General features: G+C 38.0%; 1 protein-coding gene across 50 annotated transcripts in view; it reads right to left on the bottom strand.

Annotated features, from left to right (window-relative positions):
• Positions 1-12,659, bottom strand: part of obscnb (obscurin, cytoskeletal calmodulin and titin-interacting RhoGEF b) — a 104,086-nt gene that overhangs the window by 80,642 nt on the left and 10,785 nt on the right. For 42 of the 50 annotated variants that reach the window (XM_087309893.1, XM_087309896.1, XM_087309895.1 and 39 more), the window contains exons 10-28: positions 12,142-12,417; positions 11,775-12,050; positions 11,402-11,677; positions 11,024-11,299; positions 10,115-10,390; positions 9,342-9,626; positions 8,947-9,222; positions 8,422-8,697; positions 8,062-8,337; positions 7,593-7,859; positions 7,234-7,503; positions 6,884-7,150; positions 5,382-5,648; positions 5,125-5,237; positions 3,471-3,624; positions 3,221-3,382; positions 2,875-2,979; positions 2,474-2,740; positions 598-867 (exon numbers count right to left, since the gene is read on the bottom strand). In XM_087309893.1, the coding sequence (XP_087166019.1) occupies positions 598-867; positions 2,474-2,740; positions 2,875-2,979; positions 3,221-3,382; positions 3,471-3,624; positions 5,125-5,237; positions 5,382-5,648; positions 6,884-7,150; positions 7,234-7,503; positions 7,593-7,859; positions 8,062-8,337; positions 8,422-8,697; positions 8,947-9,222; positions 9,342-9,626; positions 10,115-10,390; positions 11,024-11,299; positions 11,402-11,677; positions 11,775-12,050; positions 12,142-12,417 (4,635 nt within the window). The remainder of the gene's footprint in view (positions 1-597; positions 868-2,473; positions 2,741-2,874; positions 2,980-3,220; positions 3,383-3,470; positions 3,625-5,124; positions 5,238-5,381; positions 5,649-6,883; positions 7,151-7,233; positions 7,504-7,592; positions 7,860-8,061; positions 8,338-8,421; positions 8,698-8,946; positions 9,223-9,341; positions 9,627-10,114; positions 10,391-11,023; positions 11,300-11,401; positions 11,678-11,774; positions 12,051-12,141; positions 12,418-12,659) is intronic. The other 8 variants (XM_087309894.1, XM_087309903.1, XM_087309886.1 and 5 more) reach the window with 1 other exon arrangement.

Genomic DNA, 12,659 nt, shown 5'->3' with positions numbered 1-12,659 from the left:
TGCTCGAGCACCTAAACCACCCTGCTGCACGTGTCTGCTGTTTATAACGAAGTAACATTAAATAACTCCGCAAACGGAGATAAACCAACTCCGCCTTCACAGTTCAGTCTGCGGCTGCTCATTATCCCTTGATGAGTCCGCTACACCGGTGGTCAGAGCGCCACGCACAGCGCTTGTCATAAATCACAAACGATCAGTGTTTTTTTTTAATCACAGGAGACTTATTTTAGGTCTCAAATGCCGAAATACACATTAATAGTAGTAGAGCAATCATTTACAGTTCATGAATTACACCACGGTGGTTGTCTGTGAAAAGGGTAATAATCATATAAGCATGATCTGACAACGTGCTTACTCATGCAGCACACATGTGTGCAGATAATTAGACATTTTGTGCTCTCCGTAATGCACTTTTGCGTATGCGGGTCAGTTTAGGACCATGATCTGTCCACACTGCAAATCTGATATTGGCCACATTTATAAGAGCAGTGTGAACAGCCATGCAAAAAAATCAGATCTGAGAAAAAAATCAGATTTGAGCACTAAGCCTCGCAGTGTGAACGTAGCCTTACTTCCTGGAAAAACCAAGTCCCTTACCTTTCACTTTGAGCTCAGCCATTGATTTGCTCTTTCCAGCGGTAAACTGTACTGGGCCTGACATTGAGGCTTTAGTCTTCTTAAACGTGAGACGATGCATGGTGCCCTCTTTCTCCATCTCAATATCAGCACTCTCCTTTAGCTGTTCTCCATTCAATGTCCACTTCACTGGCTTGACTGTCTCCACGCTGACTTCCACCTCAAAGTGGGCAGCAAATGGCTCCGTAACCTCAACAGTATTCAGCTCCCGTACTATGCTGATAGCCTGCTCTGAAAGTTGAAATGAGATGTAATAGTGCTGTCAAATATTTGTTATAGCAAAAACTTAAAATTGAAGAAAACTACAAACTTAATACTGAAAACAAGTATTAGTTTGACCCTTTTATGAAAACCAAATTGTATGTATATATATATATATATATATATATATATATATATATATATATATATATATATATATATATATATATATATATATATATATATATAAGGGATGCCACAATTCTCAATATAATATTAAACCATTCGGTACGACCTCCACGGTTCAATACGCACTTGTGAATTGCGGTTTTCGTGGTTTTACGCTTGAATAATTTATGTGCGTTTTATATCTCCCCGAATTGACTGTTTTTGTGTGCCTGTAAGTCTACGAGCTGAGATGAGGAAACTCCTCCCCGAAAGTAAATATCCAATCACTATGCTCTAAAGTTAGGGGGCGCTTAACCATTCCACACTTTAACATGGCGAGCGGCGGTGAAGTGAGGCAACAGTACGAGGAAGCGCCGGTGACTTTCATATCTAAGGTGTGCTGACATTTCGGTTTTGCCATTGAGTATAATGCCAATGAAAGAAAAAACTGTGAACAAAAAATAACTGTGTGCAGGCATTATAACCATGACTGCACATCTGCAGCGCCATCACCCAGCAAATATCACTGTCTGAAGGCAGGATAGCAGAGAAGGTAATGAAGTCCTCCTAAAATCAACAATCCCTCACTGAATCCTTCCAGCAAACATACCCAACTGGTTCCGAGATGCACATAAAAATAACAAAGGCAGTGGGGGTGTTCATTATTGCTAAAGATTTCCAGCCGTTTTCGGTTATTGGAGATGCGGGCTTTTGTCATCTTATAAAAGCACTCGATCCGCGTTACAGGCTACCATCTAGCACTTTTTTTAGCACCAAGACAATTAAGATGGTTTATTTATGTTTACTTAAGTACAAATATGTTTATTTGAAATGGTCAATTTATGTTTATTAACTTTACTTGTATGTTTATTTTCAAAATGTAGGAATAAATGTGTTCCCCAGTTTGTACAAAGGCTAGCAGTGAAATTTTAGAGTTAAATTTTTTTTTATACAATCCGAGATGTGTTTTGAACCGTAGGCTAACTGTATTGTTGCATCCCGAGTATGTATGTATGTATGTATGTATGTATGTATGTATATATATATATATATATATATATATATATATATATATATATATATACATACATACACATACCACATATATATATATATATATATATATATATATATATATATATATATATATATGTATGTATGTATGTATATATATATATATATATATATATATATATATATATATATATATATATATATATATATATATATATATATATATATATATATATATCATTCTTTAAAAACATGATTAAAATTACATACAGGGCTCATACTTGTCTGTTGCAGATCAGTCAAAAACTGATCTCCAAACTGTTATAAATTAAGTAAAATCGTGCAATTATAGTGAGTTTTAAAGCTGTTTTTGTTTAATTTGCATAGTTGTATTTCATGAATTTTGTTGTACTTTCGCTCCAATAAATTGAACTATAACTGAAAAGGTTTTTACCCTCTACTAGTAGCTGACATGAAGTCTTATCATCAATGGCATCACAAATGTACGTGTCTTCATCATCAGAGTCCACGTCGGTAATGGTGAGCTTCCTGTAGATGTCCTCACTGGTGATCTCATGCTTTTTGGTGGGTTTGATCTCCGACTTGTTCTTGTACCATGTGACTTTAGCATTGGCCCGTGACACCTGACACTCTAAGTAAGCGCGGTGCTTGTACATGGCAATTTTGTCTCTCAGTTTCTTCACAAATCTGACAGGCAGTTCTGTAATGATTATAAGGGAGGCTTAGGGAATCTACAGATTGTTAGAAAACATTAGACATACTACACAGCCCAGGCTGTAGTTCATTAGTCTGATGCAAAACGCATGCAGATTTGACAGACATAGCTCTACAAACCTTTAACCTTCAGTTTAGCAGTTGAAGAGGCCTTCTCAGCCGTGAACTTGATTTCACCCGCATCCTCAGCCTTTACCGATTTGAAGAGTAGAACATATGTTCTGCCTAAAACAGCAAGTTTTAAATGAGCTTTGATTTGTGACCTTAGGCGTTAGTGCTCATATAAAATAAACAGGAAAAGATTGTTCTGTTTTTCAGAGAGACATTTCGGGTGAACGTAAATCCTCACGCCCATGTTTTGCCATATTGTTCTGCTTGTGTTTGAACCTGCACTAGATGGATTTCTGTACGTTCACCAAAGCTTTCAAAAAGATATACCCATCACATTCCATTCAGTTCAACTCACCCTCCTGCCTCATTTTTATGTTCTCTCCAGCTTTAAGTTTGGCATCTCCTTTGTGCCACTGAGCCTCCACCTCATCATGAGAAACCTCGCAGACAAATGATGCACTCTCTTTCTCTGTCACCTCCACGTCTTGTAGCTGCTTCACTATTTTAATATCTCTTGCTGCAAGAATTCAAGTACAAACATTAAATGACACCTCGAAAACATTATAGTAATGTTTAAATGTACCACTCAACGTCATTTGTTTTACCATGCACAGTGAGCTGGGCTGAAGTATTGTCATCTGTTGTTCTACATATGTACAGGCCCTGGTCCTCATAGGCACACTTTTGGATGAGAAGTGTGCGCTTGTTGGCCTGGGAATGGATGCCGTATTTCTTTCCTGGCTTCAGTTCCTCATCATCCTGATGGAGCAATTATAATACATTGACATGTGTCATGGTTTCCGCTACATTCATTCTTCCATGGCGGAGCGCCACACCAAAATTTATCCCGCCACGGCTACATTACAGCTTCTTATTCAAATTATTCGATCGTTTTTTAAAATAGCGGGTTAAAATCACACCGAAAACGTGAGAAAAGGTAAGTGAATAATTACAGCGCAAACTTTTCTGTGACCGTAGTAGTGCTGTGCGTTCTGTTTAACCCTTTAACAGGGTCCCCGCGGGGTCTTAAAAAGTATTAAAAAGTCTTTAATTAAAAAATCAAAATTTATGGCTTTAAAAAGTCTTAAATTTGCTGTTCTAGGTCTTAAATATTTTTGCACAGGTATTATTTTTGCGATGTCCATGTAACACTACATCTAATGCTCATTTAAATTCTTTTTGTTGTTGTTGCTAGGTTTTTGGGGTGTTGTAGTTCATTATTTCACAGGTCCAATTGTAATTTGCGGTATTACAACTACAAAAAAGTCAACTTGCAATAGCCAATCAGCTTTCTGTTATTAAACTCAGTGCGCGCGGCGAATGAGAGGTCATCGCTGTGTTTGTGGAAGTTCGCTTTGAGTGCGCGCGACATGATTTCGGCTGGCAGAGTATGCCGTTATTTCACTGACAAATGTCGCAAGCGCAGTTTTATAAGTCGGGAGTGCTGTAATGCGAGAGAGCGAAATTTAAATAACTTTATTTTACCCCTAATTTTGTGCTTTTACATTTTCTCTCGTGTGTTTTTGATATTGCGATATAGGTCTTAAATTTAATACTTAATGGTCTTAAAAAGGTCTTAAAAGGTCTTAAATTTGACATTATGATATCTGGAGAGACCCTGTTTAAGGTGACATGCTGATTTGACTGACTGACTGACAGGTGCGTGATGCGTGAGACCAGCAAACACGGCGTAGCTTTCAGTTATGATGAACACAGCTTCCATAATTATACTTTATTTATAGATAAAGGTCTCTGGCTCTGCATATAATGACTTTATCTTGCTGGAGTTTATAGCCGTTTCACTTTACGGTCAGAACGCATTAATGCCGCGGTCCGCTCCGCAAGTCTATCGGAGACATTCATAAATATTCCTAGCAAATCTAATAAATGCTGGAGACATATCCGGTACATAAACGCACTAAATCACACTTCAGTCGTGTTTATTTAAGGGCGAGCAAGAAAATCTGCGCTTGAGCAGCGTATATTTGAGGGCGCGCAAGAAGTTTTGTGCACGAACAGAGAAAATCGGCGCTCAAGCAGAGATTGACATGCTCGTAGGCTATTACATGAATGCGATCTCGACTTAATACTGAGCCCACGACATTTGTCAATGAAATAACTCCACATGTAGAAAAATTCCTAGAGGAAACACTGTATATTCTTTCACTTGTCTCATATTTACTAATTTATTTTACTGCACTCATATGAGACTACATAATTTATATATATTTTTAATGATTTTAAATCAAATTGCAATACCTTAAACCACTTGACTTCTGCATTTGCTCTTGACACCTCACATTCAAAAGTGACCTTCTCTTTTTCAGGCGAACTGATGTCTCGTAGAGGTTTGAGGATCTTTGCAGCAGGCTCTGTACATACAACACACACAAATAGTTATAACAGCATGTTAAAATGCTAAACATCATATAATTTATGACAGATTAAACCTAAACATACTGAATTAAACCCTTATCTTTGGCTTAAACATCAAGAACTCAAAAACACACACTCACCTGTAACAATTAGTTTGCCAGAAGTATGGACATCTTCAGCTTGAAAGGTAATAGCTCCACCATCACTTATCTTTAGCTGGGACATAGTCAAGCAGTGCTTGTTTCCCAATGATGTTATAATGATATTGGGTCCTGACTTCAACTTCATTCCATCTTTGCTCCAGGAACCTTCTACATCAGCCTTGCTGAGCTCCACCTCCATAGTGACAGTCTCTTTTTCTTGAACTTTCATCTCTTTGAGGCCTTTTACTACCTGAATCTTCTTAACTAAATGGTAAAAAAAATTGAATGAAAATCCACAGACAAAATACCTTTGGAAATGCACAATACTTTGAGCAGTTTTGTTAATGACTGTCATGGTAATTTTATTAACCAGGTTACATATAATCATAAACAGGGCTTTACATTAACACCGGCCAAATGCGGGTAGATTTCGGCGGTAAGACAAACACTCCCACTAGCCACTTTGGCTGGTTGAAAATAATTTTCCCAGATAATAATTCTTAAAAACAGGGTTCGACAATAAGGATGGTCCAATATGCATGCACAGGCGATCGAGAAGCAACACGACTGACAAAAATAATTGCGTTCGCAACTTCGCGCGAGAAAAGCAGGTGAATACCGGATGAGAGGACTATCACTCGCGCTAACAGCTGAGGTGATACGCGCGACTGTTTATAACGCGTGCGCACTCCCGTTTCCTTTTGTGAAGCAACTGTGTCTAGAAACACAACCGATGCGATCGATTCTCTTTCAAATAGACTGAACAAAAAGTGATGAACATGCACCTACAGGCTACAGTCTTGCTGCTTTACAGAGTTCCAGAGTTGACTTATTGTAAGCAGCGCCAGTTGCTTTCGGTTTAACCATTCTTCGAAAAAATTATTTATGGGTCTATCATTAACCATGCGTGTGTGATCATCCTTTCATGATCACACAGTATGTTTATCTGCTTTCTTTTGCATTAATATGGTTTAATTATCTTTTTTTTTTTACCTTTAGCCAGGGCATGAGACTGTGTATATGTTTTGTTAAATAAAAAGTATAGTATTCAGCTATATTTTGCATGTTTACACATTTAAAATGTGTGGCTAAGAAATAATTAACTGTTTATTTATGGTGTGGTCAGAGATAAATTGGGTAAATCCTTAATTTTGAGCTCTGAAAATTATGAAAACTAATTGTAATATATGAAACCCTGACCCATTTGCTCATTATTATTGAGCAAGCTCATACACGACACACAAAAAGTGAAATGAATAAGGAGGCATGTAGAGATAATGCAAACTCTAAATCAAGTAATTTTAGCATGTCAAAGTCATATTTATGTGTATAAAATATATTTTCCCAACAATAAAATTGTGGCTAGTGAAAATGGCGAGTGGCTAGTAATGTTGGAAAACTACTAGCCACATTGGCTGGTGGTCAAAAAAGTTAATGTTAAGCCCTGGTCATAAATTATGCATCATTGCAAAAAGTGTAACATAAAAGAGAAGCCATACTCTCTACTGAAAGTTTGGCCTGGGTCTTGTCATCTAGGGTTTCACATGAGTAATGGCCTCTGTCAGCATAAGCCACACTCTTGAGCACCAAAATCTGCTTGGCACCATCAACGTGAATCTCTAGATTTCCTCCTTGCTGCAGTACCACACCGTTCTTCATCCACTTCACATCTTTTGAGGGCTTGCTCAGCTCCACTTCCAGTCGAACTGTGTTCTGTTCCTGCACAGTCACATCTGCAAGCTTCTTAGTGAAGGTGACAGGAAGTTCTGCAAGGCATTGATATATCTGTACTGAGAAACAGGTTGTCTGTGTGCTTATTTGTTGCATTATGATTTACAGTTATCCTTACGTTGTACTTGAAGTGTGGCTTTGCTCACTTTGCCCTCTGCATCAACACTGATCTCCCCTGCATCCTCCTGAGTGACAGCTGTGATGGTGAGGGAGTGGCTGCTTCCCCCTTGAGCAATCTTAAATTTGGGACTGGCCATTATGGGAACATCATTACGCAGCCATCTTACGCTCACATCAGGTGGTGTGATTGAGCATTTGAAGATAGCATCTTTGCCTTCATTTGCAACAACATTGTTCAGCTTGGTGGTGAACCGCACCAGACGTGGCGCTGTGGGGGATTAAAGTGGTAATTGACACTATCTATTATTATTACTTATAACAAGCTTAAATTGATAGCTTGTCACGAACAGTTTTTACCTTTGATGGTGACTTTAGTGGAGGTTTTGTCGTCTTTACACTCACAGCTGTATTCTCCTTCATCCTCCTGAGCCACAGCGGAGACGGTCAATATGCAGTTGGTCCCATCAGTGCGGATGCTGAATCTGCCACCTGGTTTAACTTCCTTGCCATTATGTTTCCAAAGGATATTACCTGTGGCTTTGTTAAGGCTACATGAAAGTGTCATGGTACTTTCTAGTACTGCAGACACTGGCTGAAGGGGACCCACAAATTTGAACGGTGCCTCTGTGGTCATTTAAATAAGAGGAATATTTTAATTACATTTTGTTTGTGATCAATTACATTTTGGTGCATTTAAACTAGTTGTAAATATATAATTGTATGATTTCAACTGTATTCAAAAATATTTTAAAAAAATGTAAAATTAGACTTCTGGGAAATTTAACAACTTATACTTCTTGCTTTGTAACTGCAGATGAGCATTTACCTTTGACCTGAACCTTGAAATCCACCTTGTCATCAGCTGACTGACAGGAATAAGTTCCAGTGTCTTTGGATTCTGAGGACTTAACAATTAGGATGCGTGAACGACACTCCTGTTTCATCTCATACTTTGATCCATCTTTTAGTTCCACTCCATCCTTGAACCACTTGACACTACAACTCTCTGACATAACCTCAGTTTTTAAAATAACTTTTTCTGCTGATTCAAACATCACAGTTTCTTTTGTCATAGATGCCTTCTGGAATTTAGTTGCAACATCTGGGGACAAATCAAGAAATATTCACTAAATGTTCTGGAGCAAGACAGAAGTTTGTAGACTATGAAGGTCCAAGAAAGTCTTACCTTCCACCTGAATCTTAAAGACCAGTTTTTCATTTCCAGCTTCACATGTATATTCTCCAGCATCCTTCTTCTCTGCATTCTCCAATACAAGCTGACGGGTCTTGCCCTTTGACTCCATGTGTACAGTCTTACTAGAGATTAATTGTTTGCCATCTTTGAACCATTTCACCTCAGTCTTGAGGTCAGAAACTTCGCAGCTTAATGTGGCTTTATGGGAAGCTGAAACCTTTACTTCTTTCTGATAAGAGTCTTTGTTGGTGAAGGCAGCTTTGGGCTCTAAAGAAAAGGTAAAATTAGTTTATTTCAATCAACCAGTTTAGTTTGCCTATTCATGAAGAAATTCAATAATAAGATATCACCCTGAATAGGACAACTGTCAATGCAATTTTCATAGCAGCTTAGACTGTCAAGATTGTCATAAAATAATTTTACTCCAAGTTGTGAATATATTATTTCATCTTGCGAAGAGCAAACACTAATGACCAAATGCGCCGAGCCAAAATATAGGGTCCAAATTTGTCATACCTGTCACTATAATCTTAAAGACCAGTTTTTCATTTCCAGCTTCACAGATATATTCTCCAGCATCCTTTTTCTCCACATTATCCAAGATTAGCTGACGGGTCTTGCCCTTTGACTCCATGTGGACAGTCTTACTGGAGCTCAACTGCTTGCCATCCTTGAACCATTTCACCTCAGTCTTGAGGTCAGAAACTTCACAGCTTAGATTGGCTTTTTCGGAAGTTGTTACTTTGACTTCTTTTTGATAGGAGTCCTTGTTGGTAAAGGCAGCTTGAATGTCTAGTTGGGAAGACATAGTTCAACATGGATCCAATATTAGAAATACAATATATTTAAGTATACATATTGCATAAAGTTAAAGACATAAATTGCTACAAACACTAGGATTTTTTCCATACCTGTCACCTGAACTTTAAATGTAAGTTTCTCATTTCCAACTTCACAGGTATATTCTCCAGCATCCTTCTTCTCCACATTCTCCAAGATTAGCTGACGGGTCTTGCCCTTCGTCTCCGTGTGGACAGTCTTACTAGAGCTCAATTGTTTGCCATCCTTAAACCATTTCACTTCGGTCTTGGTATCAGAAACTTCACAGTTTAGTGTGGCTTTCTGGGTGGCTGAAACCTTTACTTCTTTTTGATAGGAGTCCTTGTTGATAAACGCAGCTTGAATGTCTGGTTGAGCTTTGGACAGTTTAAGAAAAAAAGCATTCTTTGAGTAAATAAATGTCATTCAAAATGACATACAACATATACTGCAAAAACTGTATGCTTGAGAATGTCGGAAATAAATTATAAACTGTACACCAATCCAGAAAAAAGGGCACTGAAGTATAAAATTTGTTTTTTATTCTGTGTCACTGAAAAAGCCATCAAATATTGCTTGCTTTAAATGTACTGTATCATTTATTGGAGAAAACTATTTATAGTAAGATGTGTAGGCACATAAATAAAATCTCATAGTATGATTTTTGACTAGAGGCCATGACATTTTAGACTTTTGTTTAAATGAAATTCTTATTTCAAATGGTTCTGATTTTAATGTAAAATTTGCTTTCTTTAAAAAAAAAAAAACATAATAGTTTATTACATTTGTAATATATTTTTTATAAGGAAGAAAGTTTTAAATTGAATCAGAGCATCAACAGACAAACATCAGAATGTTTTCATACCTGCCACCTGAATTTTGAATGCAAGTTTCTCATTTCCAGCTTCACATGTATATTCTCCAGCATCCTTCTTCTCTACATTCTCTACCACAAGCTGACGGGTCTTGCCCTTGGACTCCATGTGAACAGTCTTACTGGAGCTCAGCTGCTTGCCATCCTTAAACCATTTCACTTCAGTCTTGATGTCGGAAACTTCGCAGCTCAGTGTGGTTTTTTGGGTGGCTGAAACCTTTACTTCTTTTTGATAGGAGTCCTTGTTGAAGATTGGGGCTTGAATGTCTGTTGCAGAAATCAACATTTAGGAATGTAGCATCAGAAACTGCATTCAGTTTTTTTGTACACATTACTCTGGCCTTGTTTGATTGAGTCACCGTAATCTCCTCCTTATCTGCTCTCACTTCTGCAGATCTATGTGCCCTCCAGAAATTTGCGTTCTGTGAATGAACGCCGCCTCGTGGTTCCATCCCAAAGAGGGAAGAAATCACTTTCGCGAACGCTCACGTTCAATCTGCCCAGTTGGTGGAATGAACTCCCTAACTGCATCAGAACGGCAGAGTCACTCGCTGTTTTCAAGAAACGACTAAAAACTCAACTACTTAGTCTCCACTTCACTTCCAAATCTCCTAATCCCAATTGCCTCTCTGGATATACCACTAACTGAACTCAAAAAAAATTAATAAAAATAAAAATAAATTTTACAAAAAAATTACAAAAAAAATTACTAAAATATTACTAATACTTTCCTTCTTAGACTGTACAGACCTGAAACTTGCCTATAGCACTTATTCATTGTTGCTCTTATAGTTGTGTAAATTGCTTCCTTGTGCTCATTTGTAAGTCCCTTTGGATAAAAGCGTCGGCTAAATGTAAATGTAAATAAAATAAGGCAAAGCAATGGCATGTTGTTCTTACCTTCTACCTTAATCTTAAAGGACAGTTTTTCATTTCCAGCTTCACAGGTATATTCTCCAGCATCCTTCTTCTCTACATTCTCCACGATTAGCTGACGGGTCTTGCCCTTTGACTCCATGTGGACAGTCTTACTGGAGCTTAACTGCTTGCCATCCTTAAACCATTTCACCTCAGTCTTGATATCAGAAACTTCACAGCTTAGTGTAGCTTTTTGGGAAGTTGCTACTTTGACTTCCTTCTGATAAGATTCCTTGTCAGAAAAGGTGGCTTGAATGTCTGAGGCACAAATAAAAAATTTAAAATGCTGTATCTGAAACTACATTTAGTAATTTGAACTCTGTTACTTCCATGTTTGACTTGGTTGTTGAAACCTCTTACCTTCTACCCGAATCTTAAAGACCAGCTTTTCATTTACAGCTTCACAGGTATATTCTCCAGCATCCTTCTTCTCCACATTCTCCACAATCAGCTGACGGGTCTTACCCTTAGACTCCATGTGGACAGTCTTACTGGAGCTCAACTGCTTGCCATCCTTGAACCATTTCACCTCAGTCTTGATATCAGAAACTTCACCGCTGAGTGTAGCTTTTTGGGAAGTTGCTACTTTGACTTCTTTCTGATAAGAGTCCTTGTTGGAAAAGATGGCTTGAATGTCTGGGGCATAAATAAGAATTTAGAAATGCTGTATCTGAAACTACATTTAGTAATTTAAACTCTGTTTCTTCCATGCTTATTTGTTGAAACATCTTACCTTCTACTTTAATCTTAAAGACCAGCTTTTCATTTCCAGCTTCGCAGGTATATTCTCCAGCATCCTTCTTCTCCACATTCTCCACAATCAGCTGACGGGTCTTACCCTTTGACTCCATGTGGACAGTCTTACTGGAGCTCAACTGCTTGCCGTCCTTGAACCATTTCACCTCAGTTTTGATATCAGAAACTTCACAGCTTAGAGTAGCTTTTTGGGAAGTTGCTACTTTGACTTCCTTCTGATAAGAATCCTTGTTGGAAAAGGTGGCTTGAAGGTCTGGAGCAAAATTTAAATATGCTGTATAAGAAACTGCATTCAGTTAATTAAACTTTCTCGCATGCTTGACTGAGTCATTAAAAGCCTTTACCTTCCACCCGAATCTTAAAGAGCAGCTTTTCATTTCCAACCTCACAGGTATATTCTCCGGCATCCTTCTTCTCCACATTTTCCAGCACCAGTTGACGGCTTTTTCCTTTTGACTCCATTTGGACAGTCTTGCTGGGGTTCAACTGCTTGCCATCCTTGAACCATTTCACTTCAGTTTTGGCATCAGAAACTTCACAGCTCAATGTGGCCTTCTGGGAGGTAGAAACCTTCACCTCCTTTTGATAAGATTCTTTGTTGGAGAAAGCAGCTCGTGTTTCTGAAAATGTTTTAGTGGAACAGCAAAAAAGCATGCAGTTTTAAAACATCTACAGAATGAACAAAAACATTAGTGTTCGCCTAATAATAACTGCTCTGTACACCCCTCCCCTGCATTGCTCCAGAATAGCTTTAGAGATTCCAGCAAAACTTCACTTCAACAACAGCTGTATTCTACCATTAATGTCCTCAGTAAGATCTGCCACAGGCATGATGAATGACATTCTAAACTTTACTTTAACT

This window comes from Danio rerio, chromosome 24 (assembly GCF_052040795.2).
Source record: "Danio rerio strain M-AB ecotype USA chromosome 24, GRCz13ab, whole genome shotgun sequence".
NCBI lineage: Eukaryota > Metazoa > Chordata > Actinopteri > Cypriniformes > Danionidae > Danio > Danio rerio.
The sequence above is the reverse complement of the archived record's forward strand: the minus strand, read 5'-3'. Positions and strand labels throughout refer to the sequence as shown.